The sequence below is a fragment of the Oncorhynchus gorbuscha genome, linkage group LG08 (genome assembly GCF_021184085.1).
Source record: "Oncorhynchus gorbuscha isolate QuinsamMale2020 ecotype Even-year linkage group LG08, OgorEven_v1.0, whole genome shotgun sequence".
Taxonomy (NCBI): Eukaryota; Metazoa; Chordata; class Actinopteri; order Salmoniformes; family Salmonidae; genus Oncorhynchus; species Oncorhynchus gorbuscha.
In genome coordinates, this window is record NC_060180.1 from 37,844,608 (window position 1) to 37,866,231 (window position 21,624).

The 21,624-nt window shown below is 42.8% G+C and overlaps 1 protein-coding gene across 4 annotated transcripts in view; it reads right to left on the minus strand.

The window, feature by feature from the left end:
* Positions 1–222: 222 nt before the first annotated feature.
* The window catches only part of LOC124041604, a 38,003-nt gene continuing 16,601 nt past the window's right edge, over positions 223–21,624 (minus strand). The window contains exons 3-22 of one of the 4 annotated variants that reach the window (XM_046359368.1): positions 17,406–17,477; positions 17,246–17,308; positions 17,102–17,173; positions 16,724–16,801; positions 16,567–16,638; positions 16,349–16,423; positions 14,703–14,780; positions 8,097–8,147; positions 7,903–7,980; positions 7,526–7,603; positions 7,377–7,436; positions 7,168–7,248; positions 6,860–6,913; positions 5,530–5,607; positions 5,255–5,314; positions 3,659–3,721; positions 2,907–2,981; positions 2,685–2,724; positions 2,447–2,498; positions 223–2,296 (exon numbers count right to left, since the gene is read on the minus strand). In XM_046359368.1, the coding sequence (XP_046215324.1) occupies positions 1,330–2,296; positions 2,447–2,498; positions 2,685–2,724; positions 2,907–2,981; positions 3,659–3,721; positions 5,255–5,314; positions 5,530–5,607; positions 6,860–6,913; positions 7,168–7,248; positions 7,377–7,436; positions 7,526–7,603; positions 7,903–7,980; positions 8,097–8,147; positions 14,703–14,780; positions 16,349–16,423; positions 16,567–16,638; positions 16,724–16,801; positions 17,102–17,173; positions 17,246–17,308; positions 17,406–17,477 (2,247 nt within the window). In that variant the 3' untranslated portion in view covers positions 223–1,329. Of the gene's footprint in view, positions 2,297–2,446; positions 2,499–2,684; positions 2,728–2,906; positions 2,982–3,658; positions 3,722–5,254; positions 5,315–5,529; positions 5,608–6,859; positions 6,914–7,167; positions 7,249–7,376; positions 7,437–7,525; positions 7,604–7,902; positions 7,981–8,096; positions 8,148–14,702; positions 14,781–16,348; positions 16,424–16,566; positions 16,639–16,723; positions 16,802–17,101; positions 17,174–17,245; positions 17,309–17,405; positions 17,478–21,624 lie in introns of all 4 variants that reach the window. The other 3 variants (XM_046359367.1, XM_046359370.1, XM_046359369.1) reach the window with 3 other exon arrangements.

Genomic DNA, 21,624 nt, shown 5'->3' on the forward strand with positions numbered 1-21,624 from the left:
ATCTGTCGTTCTGCCCCTGAACAGGCAGTTAACCCACAGTTCCTAGGCCGTCATTGCCTGGTTAAATAAAGGTCAAATATACGGCCTACCACCTTGCCACAGCAAACATTACTATGGAGGTCAATTTGACAAATGAGCTCAGCTATTTGTCAAACAAATACAATATCAAAGGCCTATTGACACAGCAGCACTGGCAGAAAGAAGGAAATGTCTGCAACCCTGTCCATGGAATTCAAAGAACTGTATGTTAACATACATTTCAAAGTTTATTGGCAACTACATTTCATATATCTTTAAATAAATACAAAAAAACTACTAAAGTTGACCAATGAAAAATTACAACAAAAATATACTAGAATTAAAGCTTAGAATCCTTCTATGAAACAATAACAAATTGGCCAGCCTCTGTTTTGGTTAAAGCTGAGAGATGAGCCTGGACACATGTAACCACTCTCAAATTCATAGATGGAGCTATAGATGCAAGGACTGACCATCCATGACATCAAACTTATAGATTTAACCCCAGACAGGGAAATAGAATAATCCTAAAGTGCTTGAAAGGCATCATATAAATGAGGAAGGCACTCAACAGTAATAGAACATACAATCCTAATCTAAAATACAAATTAGACTTGATAAAAACCTGAATGTTTCAATATGAACTAATATTCCTCTACCAACCTAAAAAATAAAACAAAGCAATGTAACAAGCAATAATCTTCGGAATCAAATAGTGACTAAACCCATACCCTTCATACTGTAAATACATAGCCTATGAATAATCTAAACCATCAAAATACGTATTTGGCTGAACTTGAAAATATTATATTTAGCTTTTACATTTGGCTCTAAGGAAAAGACTGTTAGCATGATCCCTCCAATAATGTGCATGAGAATGTATTTTTAACATTTTGTAACCTCATTTCATAATTTGCATCTCTGAACAGTTTCCTGCCTCCACGAACAAATTGCTTTAGCTCACAACCCTTACGTTTCATAAAGTACTGTAGATAATGTTGTCAAGACAGGCTCAATGCACACATCTACAATTACAAAATGTGGACATGGGCTTGTCGTACAACATGTAATTTCCCCAGATATTACAGAGCGTTTTATTAATAATTCTTCACCCTAGCCAGTGGTGACTGGTGATGTCATCTTTTCACCTGCCTATGCGCAGTCTATGTCAAACAAAAGTTTCAGGCATTGGTGCTTGTGCCATCAAAGAGAGACATATGAATCATAGCCTCAGAGTTCCGGCTTCGAGTGGTTTTAATGCTGACAGGATAGTTTGTGTAGTTGTAGAGATGGGTTGGAATGAAGTACAGTTTAGGCTTTGCTGGTCTTATGGCTGTTATCTGCAGTATTGCTGTTATCAACAATGATTTTGCTGTCAGAAGTTTTATAATTGTCTGTGTCGTCATCACTGTCCAGCTTTTTCCGATTATTGGTACTGTCTGGGGTGTTGGTGCCATTGGTGTTGTCTGGATCTGTGGACTGCAGCTCAACCCGTATGCCATTAAGCTCCACCAGTCCATCATGCAGCTGGGTCGCCACCTCCCTGATCTTGGCTGCAAACTCAGACTTGGCTCCCTTCTTCAGCTCCTTAGAGTCCTTGGCCACAAAGTAGATGTCCATGCCCACAAAGAGGCCGGTGAGCACTCCGGTGGCCATGCTGGCAATCTGGACAGCCCTGGCCGCGGTGCTGCCAGCCACGTTGGCTATCTGCACCACACGCATGATCTCGTTGGCGTTGATGAGGATGGCCTTCCCAGCCATGGCACCGTCCTCATAGATGTTGTTGAGGCCCGGGAAGTCACGGTTGTACGCATGCTTCTTCATCTTCAGCAGATCGAACCTGCGCAGGCTCTCTATCCCTTGCTTGATGAACAGCATGCACTTGTTGATGTCGGTCATCTTCTTCTGGTAGTCCGTCACGATGGCCTCCACCTTCTTACGGTCCATGGAGTTGTTGACCGTGTTGGAGAGTCCAGCTCCGGCTGAGGTCAGGCCGCCCGCTGTGGCCACGCTCAGTCCCACCGCTGTGATGATCAGGGAGGTTCCCATGGTGACAGGGGCCAGGGCGAGGCCTACAATGGTACACACGCCTCCTACAGCGCTGGTGGAGCCGCCAGTGATTTGGGCGATCTTGGTCTTCTTGTTGAAGCAGTCGAGGGCATCTGCGATGCTGTTCAGGTCAATGACGTGCTGCCACAGGCTCTCTGCACGCTCTGAGAACAGCTTGTTGAACACACGGATACCTTTCTGCACCTTCTCAGCTGTCACTGCAAACGCCCTGGAAAACGAGTTCATATAACCATCGTCAATGCTTACTACAGTGTGACCCAGGGGCTTACTACTGTTTACCCAGGGGCTTTATAACAAGGCTCTTCTGTATGTGTGTGTGCCTGTACACAAAGTGAGACTCAACTATAGCATCACTTACTTGGCCTCCTCTTTTTCAGTCAAGTCATCATCTTGAGGCATGTCTTCCCACTCTGTAGCAAAATAAAAATGGCATAATTTGGATGAAGTTTGTGTGTGTGTGTGTGTGTGTGTGTGTGTGTGTGTGTGTGTGTGTGTGTGTGTGTGTGTGTGTGTGTGTGTGTGTGTGTGTGTGTGTGTGTGTGTGTGTGTGTGTGTGTGTGTGTGTGTGTGTGTGTGTGTGTGTGTGTTGGACTCACGCTCCACTGTGCCCCACCAGTCCATCAGGCCATCCATATCCTGCTGAGAGACATTTCTCTAAGTCAGCTTTGAATCGCCACTTTAGAAACTCCATACTTTTCAATCAAAAATCCATTGCAAAACTCGATGGCAGTTAGCAGTCAGTGAGAGGAAACCAAGTTTGAAAAGTAATCTTAAAGAGTACAAATTGACATTATTTAGCATTGTCTACAGCAACCAACCTGCTCCTCTGGCTCTGCCGGATTAACACGGAATTCTTCCAATTGGTCGAATAAAGATTTATTTCCACCGTCATTCTGAGATAGGAAGGGGGGGGGGTGAATACATGCTGTTATGTACTGTAGGTCTGTCTATACATTTAACACAGTAGAGAAACATAGAATATGTCTTGGCAAAACAATGTTTGTCATGCCATGGTAGTAACATTGTACTGAGGGATACAGGAGAATGATACAGAGATCACATTCACAGGCCCAAAATTAAAATAGAAAATGTGTGGACAATTTCAGATTACAGACAGAAAGAGGGAAATGGTGCATATACTAGCTCTGCTGTTTTGCAGAAGTGGGACATTAAAATCTTCCTGGGTTCAAAGAACAAGGAAGCAAGGGAACAAGTTTGGGCACATAGCAATCTAATCTAATCCGCAGTGGAAAGGAATTGGCACAACAATCTGGGAGTGGTGGTGTGGGCGGCAGTTAGGTAGGTAGAGAAAGAAAGAAAAAGAAAAGGAGAGAACAAAACACCACTTGAACATAATGTTCTTAGTTAGGAGTCAAAGGGCTAGAAAAAGAACCGAGTCATCTAATGGATCAGCCAATGTGACGGCCATTTTGCAATCCTGGACAACTTTTCAGTCTGCCAGCCGTGACAGTCAAGCCTTCAGATACAAAAACAAAACCTAGGTATCCATTATAACGGTACCGGTATGTGGAAGAACAGTGTTAGAAGGAGGATCATGGAGTAGAGTTACCTCTTTTGAGTCACTGCCTGTAGCTCCCGGCTGGGTTTCAACCTTCTTCGGCATGGCTTTACCCTGAAACAGACACTCTGTTAAAAGGTGGAATCCATAGCAGTGAAATTGCCACGTACGTTTGCTATATTACAACAACAAAGACGTTACCTCAAACAACATAATTTTATTTTTTTCCCCCTCATCAATCCACACGCGATACAACAGCAGAGAATGTAGTAGATGTTTTACAATGATGCTGGATGCTCATTTCCTCAAAACAAAAACTATAAGAAATGCACTTAGGGGCAAGTGGCACTGTTTCAAATGTAATCAAATAGAAAAACTTTTACTCTACAGTATTATACAGTTTTCCCACAACGCAACCATAACATATAGTGCCTTCGGAAAGTATTCATACCCCTTCACTTTTCTCACATTTTGTTACGTTACAGTTAAGGTTATTGTCCTGTTGAAAGGTGAACCTTCGCCCCAGTCTGAGGTCCTGAGAGCTCTGGAGCAGGTTTCTATCAAGGTACTCTCTGTACTTTGCGCCATTCATCTTTGCCTCGATACTGACTAGTCTTCCAGTCCCTGCCACTGAAAAACATCCCCACAGCATGATTTTGCCACCACCATGCTTCCCTGTAGGGATGCTGCCAGGTTTCCTCCAGACGTGACGCTTGGCATTCAGGCCAAAAAGTTACATCTTGTTTCATCAGACCAGAGAATCTTGTTTCTCGTGGTCTGAGAGTCTTTAGTTTCCTTTTGGTAAGCTCCAAGCGGGCTGTCATGTGCCGTTTACCGAGGAGTGGCTTCCGTCTGGCCACTCTACCATAAAATACCTGATTGGTAGAGTGCTGCAGAGATGGTTGTCCTTCTGGAAGGTTCTCTGATCTCCACAGAGGAACACTAGAGCTCTGTCAGAGTGACCATCAGGTTCTTGGTCTCCTCCCTGACCAAGGCCCTTCTCCCCCGATTGCTCAGTTTGGTCGGGCTGCCAGCTCTAGTAAAAGTCTTGGTGGTTCCAAACTTCTTCCAATTAAGAATGATGGAGGCCACTGTGTTCTTGGGGACATTCAATGCTGCAGAAATGTTTTGGTACCCTTCTCCAGATCTGTGTCTCGACAAAATCCTGTCTCGCAGCTCTACGGAAAATTCCTGTGGGACCTTAAAGACAGGTGTGTGTGCCTTTCCAAATCATGTCCAATCAATATAATTTACCACAGGTGGACTCCAATCAAGTTGTAGAAACATCTCAAGGATGATCAATGGAAACAGGATGCACCGGAGCTCAATTTCAAGTCTCAAAGGAAATGGTCTGAATACTTATGTAAATAAGGTTTATGTGTTTTTCATTTCTAATACATTTGCAAACATTTCTAAAAACCTGTTTTCACTTTGTCATTATGTGGTATTGTGTGTAGATTGCTGAGGATCTTTTAAAAATTATTTAATCCATTTTAGAATAAGGCTGTAACATAAAAAAAGTAAAGGGGTTTGAATACTTTCCGAAGGCACTGTACATATTGTAAACCCAGACACAAACTATGGTTAACACCTGGAGGAAGTGAAACGTAGTGGACACAATATGATGGGAGCTCATTTACATGTTACCTTGCCTCCTGCACCGCGTGGCATGAACGGATTGTGTCGCCTCGGTTTTCTCATCTTGGCCTAAGAACAATAGAATAAAACAATATACATGAATTCAAAGGGAAAGTAAAGGGAAGTTAGAAACATTGTGAGAAAATCTGGAAAATACCAGTATTTTGTAATGGAATAATAACAAACGAAATTAAAGCGAAACCCTGATATTGGCAAGATTGCATGGCCACAGTAAGGAACACTGGTCTAGTGGAAGCTGTGCTATCCGTAGGGTTAACCATCACCTCTCCGTCCTTGTCTTCTCCCTCCTCCTTTTCCCCAGTGAGGAGAGATTCACCCTCTTTAAGATCATCAGATTGGTCCTGAAATAACCAACAAACAAATGTCATTCCGATAGATTGTCAGACAAAATCATATTACAGAAAATATGACAGAGTAAGAGTGTGTGTGTGTGTGAGTCTCTGTGTGTGCTTCACTTGTGGGCTTGTATTACTATCTTCGTGGGTACCGGAAATTCCCACAAAGATAGTAAAACAAAAGTTTCTCCCTCGTGGGGACATTTCCCAGGTTTCCACAAGAACAAAGTATATTTTAGGCTTAGTGGTTAGGTTTAGGGTTAGTGTAGAATAGTGGACCCAGAGTAGCCAAGGGAGGTGATAGGTGGGAATGAGGAGGAGCCATGGTGGTAGAAAAATAGCACTTGATTTATTGCAAATGTAGGATTTTAGGAAACATGGCTTGACAAACAGTTGTCCATAGCAGCAACATTCAGGATATGAAAACTCACAAAAATGACAGATGACGGCGAGTCTAAAGCTCAGTCCTTCAATAGGGTTCCTACTGCAGCAAAAACCGAGGCCTAAATGCTAAACGGCATAACTAGGGATTTACCCCATTTCTAGCTCTAAACAGAGCCTTATTCTCCCCGTTACTGGGACTAAAGAGAGTCCAGAACAGCTAAACTCAACTGACTGTACACACAGGACGCAACAAACAAACTGCTATGGAGCATAATGTAAAATGGTGTTACACTCAAAGTTGATAAGAAAAGGACAGCATTTACACATTAGCACAAATGCCCATAATGATTAACCAATGCGAATGTACTGTACATTTAATTAGTTGAATGTTACTTTGTTAATTAGACCGGGAAATACTATGGAAAACACGATTTACGTTAATTGCATTAATTAGTTTAAATGACCATATTTGGTCAACTACACTTTAGTTGAAAAGACAGAGCTACATTAAATAGAATATGATTCAGGGAGACTGAAAGCATGGGTGAACTAAGCACTCAACTGGAGCAATCAACTCATTAAAAAACAATTAAGGTCAGGCACACCTAAACTGGTGGATAACTACGGTATGCATGGCAATGGACTAGTGCACTTTATCCAAACCACACATGTAGACACTTAAGCATTTGAGATAATACAAACTTCATCACTATTTTAAAATGGTGATGAGGCCAGTGAAAGGCAGCCTCATCAAAGTTAGAGTTAGGGTTAGCGGTTAAGGTTAGGTTTAGGGGTTAAGGAAAATAGGATTTTGAATGGAAATCAATTGTAGGTTCCCACAAGGGTAGTTGTATGTGTGTGTGTGTGTGTGTACCTGATTGTCTTTTTGATTTTTTAGCTGACCAAGTCTGGCTGGTATGTTAATCTCCTGGAATCAGAAGACAAAGTCCTCCTGTACTGCTGCATTTAGAAAGGCAACCCAGTTCTGATCTACTTTTGACCAATCATATCAGATCTTTTCACATCAGACCTACTTCAGATCTGAATGGTCAAAAGACCAATGGCAATTAGTGAAAAAAAATATCAGAATTGGGCAGCCTGTCTAAACACAGCCTATGAGCCACTATTACACAGGACAACTGATAGATACAGATAATTTAGATATGAATATCAATCGCCTACCTCTTCTGTAGGTCTGGGAGGAACCTCTGGAGTTTCAGCAGTTTTCTCTGTCCTCTCTCTCGGGATCATATTCCTGTTAGCCTGAATTAGCAAGAAGGACAAATATAGTCACTCGAACCTGTGCATTAATTTACAGAGATACGGGTACGCTACATACAGATGTTCTTACACATACATCAACAAATTAACATGACTGGTGTAAACCACACCTGATTTTCACCCATCTCTCTCTTCTTCAGTCGGTCATGTAAGGCTGTACCCTTCAGCTCCTGTTGAGGAGAAGTGACAGACAACCTTAGCAGAGAAGTTATAAAATTAGACATACGGTGAGGAGGAGCAGTTTGATCTGTTTGCCTACCTCTTCAGTGGGTCTAGGAGCAACTGCTGGCATTTCATTTCCTTCCTTCCTATCTCTCTGGATAAGATTGCTTTTGACCTGACAAGGACACACACAGTCACTCACTGTTCTGGTCCTGTTTTTTTTTGTGGGAGTTGGAGAGAAGCAAAGGCTGCTGGGAATGTGTGTGTCGTATAAATTATGTAACAAACTCAGTTTTTTATTTTATTTATATATATGCCATTTAGCAGATATTTGAATATTTGAATGTTTATGTTGCCATATTAAAAATATAAAAAATATACTCTATCAAAGGTAAGTAACAGTATATATTCAGCATTGAGATACCATATTGTAGAATTGAAGAGTACTGAAAGACATTCTACTAAAATGCTTACATCTTTGGCATTGGAATGTTTATCAGATGACATTAGTTTGTCACTTGATCTTGATGTGTCTTCAGTCCTCTCCTTATCCTGCGATTGAAGGAATGTTATCAATCTCATCATAAATACCATTACTTGAAGCATAAAGAAGAATGAAAGGCTACTTGGTCAGACAGTCTGGTAATTTTTATACAGTATTGGATTACCTGAGTTGAGGAGTTAAATGGATTCCTGAACATCTTCCCCATTATGCCACCCTAAAACAAAACAAGATTGAATCGCCATCAAACAGGCAAAGATCGAATCTACACCGGCTCCGACGCTCGTCGGATGTGGCAGGGCTTGCAAACCATTACAGACTACAAAGGGAAGCACAGCTGTCCTTTCCCACCTGGACAAAAGGAACACCAATTTGAGAATGCTATTCATTGACTACAGCTTAGCGTTCAACACCATAGTGCCCTCAAAGCTCATCAATAAGCTAAGGACCCTGGGACTAAACACCTCCCTCTGCAACTGGATCCTGGACATCCTGACAGACCGCTCCCAGGTGGTAAGGGTCGGTAACAACACATCCGCCACGCTGATCCTCAACACAGTGGCCCCTCATGGGTGAATGCTCAGTCCCCTCCTGTACTCCCTGTTCACTCATGACTGTATGCCCAGGCACGACTCCAACACCATCATTAAGTTTGCCGATGACGCAACAGTGGTAGGCCAGATCACCGACAACGACGCAACAGCCTATAGGGAGGAGGTCAGAGACCTAGGCGTGTGGTGCCAGGACAACAACCTCTCCCTCAACATGATCAAGACAAAGGAGATGATTGTAGATTACAGGAAAAGGAGGACAGAGCACACTCCCATTCTCATCGACAGGGCTGTAGTGGAGCAGGTTAAGAGCTGTGTCCACATCACCAACAAACATGGTCCAAGCACACCAAGACAGTCGTGAAGAGGGCACGACAAAACCTATTCCCCCTCAGGAGACTGAAAAGATTTGGCATGGGTTCTCAGATCTTCAAAAGGTTCTATAGCTGCACCAACGAGGGCATCCTGACTAGAGGTCGACCGATTATGATTTTTCAACGCCGATACCGAATTTATTTTATTTGTAATAATGACAATTACAACAATACTGAATAAACACTTGTTTTACTCTAATATAATACATCAATAAAATCAATTTAGCCTCAAAGAAATAATGAAACATGTTCAAATTGGTTTAAATAATGCAAAAACAAAGTGTTGGAGAAGAAATTAAAAGTGCAATATGTGCCATGTAAGAAAGCTAACGTTTAAGTTCCTTGCTCAGAACATGATAACATATGAAAGCTGGTGGTTCCTTTTAATATGAGTCTTCAATATTCCCAGGAAAGAAGTTTTAGGTTGTAGTTATTATAGGAATTATAGGACTATTTCTCTCTATACCATTTGTATTTCATTTACCTTTGACTATTGGATGTTCTTATAGGCACTTTAGTATTGCCAGTGTAACAGTATAGCTTCCGTCCCTCTCCTCGCTCCTCCCTGGGCTCGAACCAGCAACACAACGACAACAGCCACCCTCGAAGCAGCGTTACCCATGCAGAGCAAGGGAAACAACCACTCCAAGGCTCAGAGCAAGCGAGTGACGTTTGAAACGCTATTAGCGCAAGCTAACTAGCCAGCCCTTTCGCTTCGGTTACACCAGCCTCATCTCGGGAGTTGATATGCTTGAAATCTTAAACATTGCAATGCTTGACACACAACGAATAGCTGCTGGCAAAACACACGAAAGTGCTGTTTAAATTAATGTTTACGTGCCTGCTTCTGCCTACCACCGCTCAGTCAGATACTTAGATACTTGTATGCTCAGTCAGATTATACACACACAGGTTATACTAACCTCATTGCAACTCCCCTCCAAGTCTCCGACCACTACCTTGTATCCTTTTCCCTCTCGCTCTCATCCAACACTTCCCACACTGCCCCTACTCGGATGGTATCGCGCCGTCCCAACCTTCGCTCTCTCTCCCCCGCTACTCTCTCCTCTTCCATCCTATCATCTCTTCCCTCTGCTCAAACCTTCTCCAACCTATCTCCTGATTCTGCCTCCTCAACCCTCCTCTCCTCCCTTTCTGCATCCTTTGACTCTCTATGTCCCCTATCTTCCAGGCCGGCTCGGTCCTCCCCTCCCGCTCCGTGGCTTGACGACTCATTGCGAGCTCACAGAACAGGGCTCCGGGCAGCCGAGCGGAAATGGAGGAAAACTCGCCTCCCTGCGGACCTGGCATCCTTTCACTCCCTCCTCTCTACATTTTCCTCCTCTGTCTCTGCTGCTAAAGCCACTTTCTACCACTCTAAATTCCAAGCATCTGCCTCTAACCCTAGGAAGCTCTTTGCCACCTTCTCCTCCCTCCTGAATCCTCCCCCCTCCTCCCTCTCTGCAGATGACTTCGTCAACCATTTTGAAAAGAAGGTCGACGACATCCGATCCTCGTTTGCTAAGTCAAACGACACCGCTGGTTCTGCTCTCACTGCCCTACCCTGTGCTCTGACCTCTTTCTCCCCTCTCTCTCCAGATGAAATCTCGCGTCTTGTGACGGCCGGCCGCCCAACAACCTGCCCGCTCGACCCTATCCCCTCCTCTCTTCTCCAGACCATTTCCGGAGACCTTCTCCCTTACCTCACCTCGCTCATCAACTTATCCCTGACCGCTGGCTACGTCCCTTCCGTCTTCAAGAGAGCGAGAGTTGCACCCCTTCTGAAAAAACCTACACTCGATCCCTCCGATGTCAACAACTACAGACCAGTATCCCTTCTTTCTTTTCTCTCCAAAACTCTTGAACGTGCCGTCCTTGGTCAGCTCTCCCGCTATCTCTCTCGGAATGACCTTCTTGATCCAAATCAGTCAGGTTTCAAGACTAGTCATTCAACTGAGACTGCTCTTCTCTGTATCACGGAGGCGCTCCGCACCGCTAAAGCTAACTCTCTCTCCTCTGCTCTCATCCTTCTAGACCTATCGGCTGCCTTCGATACTGTGAACCATCAGATCCTCCTCTCCACCCTCTCCGAGTTGGGCATATCCGGCGAGGCCCACGCTTGGATTGCGTCCTACCTGACAGGTCGCTCCTACCAGGTGGCGTGGCAAGAATCTGTCTCCTCACCATGCGCTCTCACCACTGGTGTCCCCCAGGGCTCTGTTCTAGGCCCTCTCCTATTCTCGCTATACACCAAGTCACTTGGCTCTGTCATAACCTCACATGGTCTCTCCTATCATTGCTATGCAGACGACACACAATTAATCTTCTCCTTTCCCCCTTCTGATGACCAGGTGGCGAATCGCATCTCTGCATGTCTGGCAGACATATCAGTGTGGATGACGGATCACCACCTCAAGCTGAACTTCGGCAAGACGGAGCTGCTCTTCCTCCCGGGGAAGGACTGCCCGTTCCATGATCTCGCCATCACGGTTGACAACTCCATTGTGTCCTCCTCCCAGAGCGCTAAGAACCTTGGCGTGATCCTGGACAACACCCTGTCGTTCTCAACTAACATCAAGGTGGTGGCCCGTTCCTGTAGGTTCATGCTCTACAACATCCGCAGAGTACGACCCTGCCTCACACAGGAAGCGGCGCAGGTCCTAATCCAGGCACTTGTCATCTCCCGTCTGGATTACTGCAACTTGCTGTTGGCTGGGCTCCCTGCCTGTGCCATTAAACCCCTACAACTCATCCAGAACGCCGCAGCCCGTCTAGTGTTCAACCTTCCCAAGTTCTCTTACGTCACCCCGCTCCTCCGCTCTCTCCACTGGCTTCCAGTTGAAGCTCGCATCCGCTACAAGACCATGGTGCTTGCCTACGGAGCTGTGAGGGGAACGGCACCTCAGTACCTCCAGGCTCTGCTCAGGCCCTACACCCAAATAAGGGCACTGCGTTCATCCACCTCTGGCCTGCTCGCCTCCCTACCACTGAGGAAGTACAGTTCCCGCTCAGCCCAGTCAAAACTGTTCGCTGCTCTGGCTCCCCAATGGTGGAACAAACTCCCTCACGACGCCAGGACAGCGGAGTCAATCACCACCTTCCGGAGACACCTGAAACCCCACCTCTTTAAGGAATACCTAGGATAGGATAAAGTAATCCTTCTCACCCCCCTTAAAATATTTAGATGCACTATTGTAAAGTGGCTGTTCCACTGGATGTCATAAGGTGAATGCACCAATTTGTAAGTCACTCTGGATAAGAGTGTCTGCTAAATGACTTAAATGTAATGTAAATGAAATACGCAACGCATAACACGCTAAATAATATCTAGTAATATCATCAACCATGTGTAGTTAACTAGGGATTATGATTGATTGATTGTTTTTTTATAAGATAAGTTTAATGCTAGCTAGCAATTTACCTTGGCTTACTGCATTAGAGTAACAGGCAGTCAGTCTCCTTGTGGAGTGCAACAAGAGGCAGGTCGTTATTGCATTGGACTAGTTAACTGTAAGGTTGCAAGATTGGATCCCCCGAGCTGACAAGGTGATAATCTGTCATTCTGCCCCTGAACGAGGCAGTTAACCCACCGTTCCTAGGCCGACATTGAAAATAAGAATTTCTTAACTGACTTTCCTAGTTAAATAAAGATTAAATAAAAGTGTAAAAAAATATATATATATTGGCAAAAACGGTCCCCAAAATACCGATTTCCGATTGTTATGAAAACTTGAAATCGGCCCTAATTAATCGGCCATTCCGATTAATCTGCCGACCTCTAATCCTGACTGGTTGCATCACTGCCTGGTATGGCAACTGCTCAGCCTCTGACCGCAAGGCACTACAGAGGGTAATGCGAACGGACCAGTACATCACTGGGGCCAAGATTCCTGCCTTCCAGGACCTATATAACAGGTGGTATCAGAGGAAGGCCCTAAAAATGGTCAAAGACTCCAGCCACCCTAGTCATAGACCGTTCTCTCTGCTACCGCACGGCAAGTGGTACCGGAGCGCCAAGTGTAGGTCCAAGAGGCTTCTAAATAGCTTCTACCCCCAAGCCATAATACCCCTGAACATCTAATCAAATGGCTACCCAGACTATTTGCATTGCCCCCCCTCTCCCCCTCTTTTACACCACTGCTACTCTCTGTTGTTATCATCTATGCATAGTCACTTTAATAACTCTACCTACATGTACATATAACCTCAGCTAACCGGTACCCCCGCACATTGACTCTGTACCGGTATCCCCCTGTATATAGTCTCGCTATTGTTATTTTACTGCTGCTCTTTAATTATTTGCTACTTTTATTTCTTATCAGTATTTATTCAACTGCATTGTTGGTTAGGGGTTAAGTAAGCATTTCACTGTAACCTGTTGTATTCAGAGCATGTGACTAATAAAATTTGATTTGATATAAACACGTATATCCTTCCCGCAAATCTGCATGGGTCTCTAAGTAAGTAAGATACATCAATATTATTAATAAATGATAAAAAAGGTACATTACATGACAAAAAGTATGTGGACACCTGCTCGTCAAATATCTCATTCCAAAATCATGGCCATTAATATGGAATTGGTCCCCCCTTTGCTGCTATAACAGCATCAACACTTCTGTGTGGGGACTTTCTTCCATTCAGCCACAAGAGCATTAGTGAGGTCAAGCACTGATGTTGGGCAATTAGGCCTGGCTCGCAGTCGGCAACCATTTCTGTATGTACCTCGCTTTGTGCACGGGGCATTGTCATGCTGAAACAGGGAAGGACCTTCCCCAAACTGTTGCCACAAAGTTGGAAGCACAGAATCATCTACAATGTCATTGTATTCTGTAGCGTTAAGATTTCCCTTCAGTGGAACTAAGGTGCCTAGCCTGAACAATGAAAAACAGCCCCAGACCATTATTCCTCATCCACCAAACTTTACAGTTGCACTATGCATTCGGTCAGGTAGAGTTCTCCTGGCATCCGCCAAACCCAGATTAGTCCGTTGAACTGCCAGATGGTGAAGCGTGATTCGTCACTCCAGTTCCACTGCTGTAGAGTCCAATTGCGGCGAGCTTTACACTACTCCAGTTAACACTTGGCATTGCGCATGGTGATCTTAGGCATGTGTGTGGCTGCTCGTCCATGGAAACCCATTTCATGAAGCTCCCGACAAACATTTATTGTGCTCACGTTGCTTCCAGAGACAGTTTGGAACTTGGTAGTGAGTGTTGCAACTGACAACAGCGCTAGGCACTTTAGCACTCCGGCTGTCCCATTCTGTGACCTTGTGTGGCCTACCACTTCGTGGCTGAGCAGTTGTTGCTCCTAAATGTTTCCACTTCACAATAACAGCACTTACAGTTGACCGGGGCAACTCTAGCATGGCAGAAATTTGAGGAACTGACTTGTTGGAAAGCTGGCATCCTATGACGGTGCCACGTTGAAAGTCACTGAACTCTTCAGTAAGGCCATTTTACTGCCAATGTTTGTCTTTGGAGATTGCATGGCAGTGTGTATGATTTTATGTACCTGTCAGCAACGCGTGTGGCTGAAATATTCTAATCGACCATTTTAAAGGGATGTCCACATACTTTTGTATATATAGTGTATGTAAGGACTGGTGTAGGTTGGTGGGCAGGTTTTTTCTGATAAACTTTCATTGCTGGCTGAGAGATCATTGTTTGTAGAACGTTCGCCCTGACACACGCAGAGAGAGAACAAGTACCTTAGACTTGACCTGAACACTAAAGTTGTTATATGAAAAATAAATACTAAGTATGTTTTGAGAACTGAAGTTCCCAATTTAAGTATAAAGAGTACCAAAAATAGTACAAAAATAAACCCCACCAAAATCCTCACCTGCTTAGCTTCAAAGTGTTTGTCAGAAAAGGTGAGTTTCTCCCTAGAGCCTGATAGGTCTTCATCCCTTTCCTTATCCTGCAATAAAGTATAAAATGTCATCAATCATCAATATCAAAAGCATCTAGAGGAGTTAAAGCCTACTGGATGATATTGTTTAGTTGTCCTTTTTATATAGTAGGGTGTCCAATCAAAACTGTATATTTTAACCAATGTGTAGATAATCCTCTAAGAAAACCAATGGTGCAAACCTCATGTCGTTATCATAATTCGTTCAAAAGCTATTAGAGTTTTTACCCTTGTAGGATGGCCAAAATTAGGGTGACTAATTCAATGGAGGACAGAAAAAAACAGGTCAAAAATAAGGAAAATTTCACAGCTTTATGTCAGCTAAAGTTAAAACCCCAAAGTAGTTTTTGTCATTTTATTTTTAAATCAAAAGTATTCAGAAAGTATTTAGACCCTTCACCTTTTCCCATAACAACAAAGCAAAAACAGGTTTTTAGAAATGTTTGTAACATTTTTTTTTAAATAAACAGAAATACGTGATAGTTCAGTTAAATTATTTTTCATAAAATTGATTAAAAAAACGTTTTTTTCTTCGTCATCATGGGGTGTCTGTAGATTGATGAGGGAAAAAAATATTTGATCAAGGCTGTAATGAAACAAAATGTGGAAAAATTGAAGGGGTCTGAATACTTTCAGAATGCTTTGCATGTCTAATAAAACCCCTGTATGTGTTTATTTAATGAAAATAATTCCCAAATATATTTGCAATATTTTGTTCCCCTGAGCCTCCTTTGGCCCTAGAAATGCTCAGTTTTGATCGTGTGGACCTCAGGAAACAAATGTGAAGATATTTACATACACAGCCCTGATAGGATGGTCTAGAGCCACCCCCTTACCCAGATGAACAGTCATTGGTTTATTATAATCAGATCACATTACTTTCCAGTTGAACTCGTGATCTGTCTTCTTGAATCCGCAGGGCATAAAACAATATAGAGATATCAATTTTGAGACATGACGTGGTATTTTCATATTTTAGTATACGCTTTTCATAGTAATGCAAAATTAATATGAAAAGCTTCTCACAAAAACAAGTGTATCTCAGTGAAATGTCAACGGAGCACTGAGCATACCGCAAGCGTTTTATTTTCAAACGCTTTTACATTTAATTCAGTTAGTGTCAAGCTAATTTCTCTTTTTGTGACCCGCATAATTTTTTTTTGAAGACAACCCCCACAACATGTAATATCCTCAAAAGTTGTTGCGAGAAAGCTGCACCGCTCTGTCAACAGAGCTCGGTGCTTATTATCTGATGTAGTACATTACGAAATCCGAATTTGTTGATATAAATGTTCATCAAATGTTAGTGAAAGACCCCAATGAACAATTCAGAACATGAATCATCATATTTGTCTTGGTTAAATGTATTTTCTAACATAAGGAAGTAAAATTTCATCAAAGCTAATTTTCACCGACTCTAGATAGAGTGGGTGGATACCCTACATATAGTAGGACTAACTGAGTCAAATAATTATACAGAGAATTAGTACAGGTACAAGCAAATAGTATAAATCAACGTGAAGCAGAAATCATAAAAGTAAAATGAGGACTATGCTAAGTTTATGGGTAAGACTCGCCTTCGAGGTCTTTTCCGAGAGACTGGCAGTGCTGGCTAAGAGATCACTGTGAGTAGATAGGTCATCCAGATTACCCTAAAAGACACAAAGATGACAATATGCATTTTAGGTTTACCTGTGACTATCAATGTTGCCACGTGAAAAACTACTATTCCGTTACAAGGTTGTTTACAGTTTCTGTTAGGTAAACTATACCTCTGAAGAGACATCACACTCACCTGAGAATGTGTCCTAGCCCCCAGGGGCTTGGGGGACTTTCTAAACATTCCACTGAACACTCCCCCCTTCTCCTGTAAAATAAGGGCAGGTCAGTGGTGATCCTACTGTATGCCATTGGAAGTAGTCAAATGAGGAATCTGTTAACTGAAGACAAACCTTAGTGTTGATGTTGACAATGAGACTGTCATCGCTGCCTCGCCTGGATGAAAGCTCACTGTCTGTTGACAAATGATCCTGAGACACAGTAAACAGTACATGTGTTCTAAAAATACATATACTTGTGCATAAAAACATTTTTCATACAATATCCTCCAATTTCTGAAACATATCAGTTAAGATAATATACACTGAGTATACAAAACATTAAGGACACCTTCTCTTTCCATGACAGACTGACCAGGTGAATCCAAGTGAAAGCTAGAGTATGATCCCTTATTGATGTCACTTGTTAAATCCACTTCAAATCAGTGTAGCTGAAGGGGAGGAGACAGATTAAAGAAGGATTTATAAGCCTTGAGACATGGACACACACACCTGAGCATGTGTTACATCTCGGGAAGGCTTGGGAGACTTCTTTAAAATTCCTTTGAACATCCCTCCTTTCTCCTGGAAAAAAAAGTAGGAGGCAAGTTGATAATTTTGCCCATTGATCAATCAATCCCCCAGCCTCACACATACCTTAGTGTTGTTGTTGAGGCTGACGTTGCTGGCTGAGAGCTCAGTGTTTATAGACAAATGATCCTATCAATAGGATGTATGTTAGGTCAATACAGTCAGACTTCATCAAATCAAGGTGTAGATACATTGTAATAGTTTAATATATTGACATCATTATCACCTGCACAGGTACTGAGTGTTCTGCTGGTTTGGAGGATCTTTTGAACATCCCACTGAATTTTCCTCCTTTTTCCTGGGAAAGAGTGGGGTAAGAGTGGAAATCAATGACTGTATATATGAATGGACAAAGCCATCGATCACGTGACACCATTCATTCCTATTTAAAGACTCAATGGCTGCAGTCCAAACAAGTTCATTTTACCCCCTCAGCCGTCGCCCTAGCCACTTTCCCTTGGGGAGATCCCCGTCAAAATTGGATGCAGTTTGATTGCCAACTTAATTAAGTAGAGGTCCAATTCACAAACAAACATTGCCCCCTCGGCCCTCAAGTTAGAGAGTGAAGAACTTTGATAACAAGACCCACAGTTTAATGCAAACCGTAGTTGTGTCAAACTCTGGTGGCCACGAAATGTCAAACGTAATCAACACGGCTGCATTTTCAGCATGTGAGACATAATTATGACGCTAGCTTGCTAAAGAAAATATATAGATGACATTGATTTTAGAGTTGGCAAATGAGAATGACACTCAAATTGGCGTAGTCTCATAGGAAGGAGCCTATACAACGTAGCTAGCTTCATAAACATATTTTGTGTAATTCTGAAATGTATTGGAATAAATTACCAAAACTATAAAACTAGCTAGCCAGCTATGGGTAACTGTAGCTACCTAGATGACAGGAGTGATAGCTAGCTTGCTAGGTACATTAATAGCTTTAGGTTGCTTCTCTGATCATCACTCTCCCTCGCTTGAGCAAGGGACATTTGAAGTACACTCGGATGTGACGATGTAAAACGCCATTCAAGGGCCAAGGGCTGTCTACTTTGCGTTTGGACTGCAGCCAATAGCGCATTGAAGACAAATTAAGTCAGTTAAGATTGCGTCTCATGGAGACATACCATGCTTCGTTTGAGCTACACCAGAAAGTGACGTTGCAGACTAGTTCAGTGCTGCACCCTCTCATTGAATAACTGAAGTTGAAAGCCGACTGAGGTACTGCAGGCTGCCCTTAGCAACTAAAATACAATATTTTCAAACATTTTACCGAATACAGATGTGCATCTGTTGGTCACAAATATAGTACCTTCAACAAAAAGTGCTGGCGTGGATCAGAAAACCAGTCAGTATCTGGTGTGACCACCATTTGCATCATGCATCACGACACATCTCCTTTGCATAAAGTTGATCAGGTTGTTGATTGTGGCCTGTGAAATGTTGTCCCACTCCTCTTCAATGGCTGTGCAAAGTTGCTGGATGATGGCGGGAACTGGAACACGCTGTCGTACACGTCGATGCAGATCATCCCAAACATGCTCAATGACATGGGCCTCTCGTTACGGTATCTTTGTGCAATCAAATTGCCATCGATAAAATGCAATTGTGTTCATTGTCTGTAGCTTATTCCTGCCCATACTGTACCGTGACCCAACCGCCAAACATGGGGCACTCTGTTCACAACGTGGACATCAGCGAACAGCTCCCCTGACACAACACCATACAGGTGGGTCTGCGGTTGTGAGGCTGGTTGGACATACTGCCAAATTCTCTAAAATGACATTGGAAGTGGCTTATGATAGAGAAATTAACATCAAATTATCTGGCAACAGCTCTGCTGGACATTCCTGCAGTCAGCATGCCAATTGCACGCTCCCTCAAAACTTGAGACATCTGTGGCATTGTGTTGTGTGACAAAACTGCACATTTTAGAGAAGCCTTTTATTGTCCCAGCACAAGGTGCACCTGTGTAATGATCATGCTGTTTAACTTCTTATGGCTGGGGACAGTATTGAGTAGCTTGGATGAATAAGGTGTCCAAAGTAAACGGCCTGCTCCTCAGGCTCAGTTGCTAATATATGCATATTATTATTAGTATTGAATAGGAAACACTAACGTTTCTAAAACTGTTTGAATGATGTCTGTGAGTATAACAGAACTCATAAAGCAGACAAAATCCTAAGGAGAAATCAAAAAAAGAAGTGAGAAATCTGAGTTTAGTATGTATTCACCAGAGTCCAAAATGAAATCCCCTTGAGATATTAATGATGTTGCACTGCCTAGGGGTTCCACTAGATGTCAACCATCAATAGAAATTTGAATGAGACTTCTACGTTGTGGGACTGAATGAGAGCAGAATCTATCAGGTGACTGGCAGTCAGGCATTTTCTGATCACGCTTATTCCTCATGGAACCCACTTGCGTTCTATTGCTCATGAAGACACGAAGGAATACTCCGGTTGGAACTTTATTGAAGCTATATGTTAAAAACATCCTAATGATTGATTCTGTACTTAGTTTGAAATGTTTCTTCGACCTGTAATATAACTTTAAAGTTTTTGTCCGATGCAACGCTGACCAGAATGAGCATTTGGATATGTATACCAAACGATATACCAAACGATTCCTGGAGTGCTTTCTGATGTAGATCAAAGGTAAGGGAATATTTATCACGCAATTTCTTGTTTATGTTGGCGCCATCGTTGCGGCTATTGTGATTTTTACTTCTGAGCGCCGTCTCAGATTATTGCATGGGTTTCTTTTTCCGTAAAGTTTTTTAAAATCTGACACCGGTTGCATTAAGGAGAGGTATATCTATCATTCCATGGGTATAACTTATATTATCATCTACATTTATGATGAGTATTTCTGTTTTAATGATGTGGCTTTGCAAAATCACTGGATGTGTCATGTTTTGTCTTATATTGTCTTGTCATTATGCTTTCCCTTCTGTTCGTTTTCCCCCTGCTGGTCTTTTTAGGTTCGTTCCCTTTTTCTATCCCTCTCTCTCCCCCTCCCTCTCTCTCCTCTCTCTATCGTTCCGTTCCTGCTCCCAGCTGTTCCTATTCCCCTAATCAATCTTCTATTCTTTTCACACCTGTTCCGTATCTTGCCCTCTGATTAGAGTCCCTATTTCTCCCCTTGTCTTCCGTTTCTGTCCTGTCGGATCCTTGTATATTGTTCGCCGTGCTGTGTCTTGTTTCCCTCAGATGCTGCGTGTGAGCAGGTGTCTGAGTCTGCTACGGTCGGTGCCTTCCCGAGGCAACCTACAGTTTATGGTCGAGTCTCCAGTCTGTCCTCGTCACTACGAGTGGAATTAGTTTTTTATGTTTTGTTTTCTGCTCTGATTTGTCTAGGAGTATTGCCTATTTCCTTTACTGGAATAAAGACTCTGTTTTCACCAAGTCGCTTTTGGGTCCTCATTCACCTGCATAACAGGATGCTTTTGGAACTAGTGAATGTAACGCGCCAATGTAAACTCATATTTTGATAAATATTAACTTTATCAAACAAAACATACATGTATTGTGTAACATGAAGTCCTACGATTGTCATCTGATGAAGATGATCAAAGGTTAGTGATTCATTTTCACTATTTGTGGTTTTTGTGACTGTCTGAAATCTTTTGCTGGAAAAATTGCTGTGTTTTTCTGTAGCTATGTGGTGACCTAACAATCGTTTGTGGTGCTTTTGCTGTAAAGAATATTTGAAATCGGACACTGATGGGATTAACAACGAGATTAGCTTTAAAATGGTATGAGATACATGTATGTTTGAGCCACTTTCACTGGCTGACATATCGCTCCCGTTAACGGGATTGCAGCCATAAGAAGTTTAATCAGCTTCTTGATATGCCACACCTGTTAGCTGGATGGATTATCTCGGCAAAGGAGAAATGCTCACCAATGGGGATGTAAACACATTTGAGAGAAATAAGCTTTTTGTGCATATGGAACATTTCTGGGATCTTTTATTTCAGCTCATGAAACAACATGGGACCAACACTTTACATGTTGCATTTATATTTTTGTTCAGTGTAGAAGAACAACTGCTGTAAAAGGTCGAAATTGCAAACAAGCATGCATTTGATAATTGTGCTCACTTTCGCAAGCCGAAAATAGAGCCCATTATTGTTATGCAGGTGAATGAGGACCCAAAAGCGACTTGGCGAAAACAGAGTTTTTAATCCAGTAAGATACTTAACAAAACAAAAGGCATAATACTACTCGTAAAGACGAGAACAGACTGGAGACTTGATCAAGAACTGCAGGTTGCCTCGGGAAGGCACTTGAACCTAGCAGACTCAGACACCTGCTCACCACGCAGCATCTGAGGGAAACACGACACGACAGGGCAAAACATAGACACAGCACGGTGAATATAGACAAGGATCCGACAGGGCAGGTACGGAAAACAAGGAGAGAAATAGGGACTCTAATCAGGGA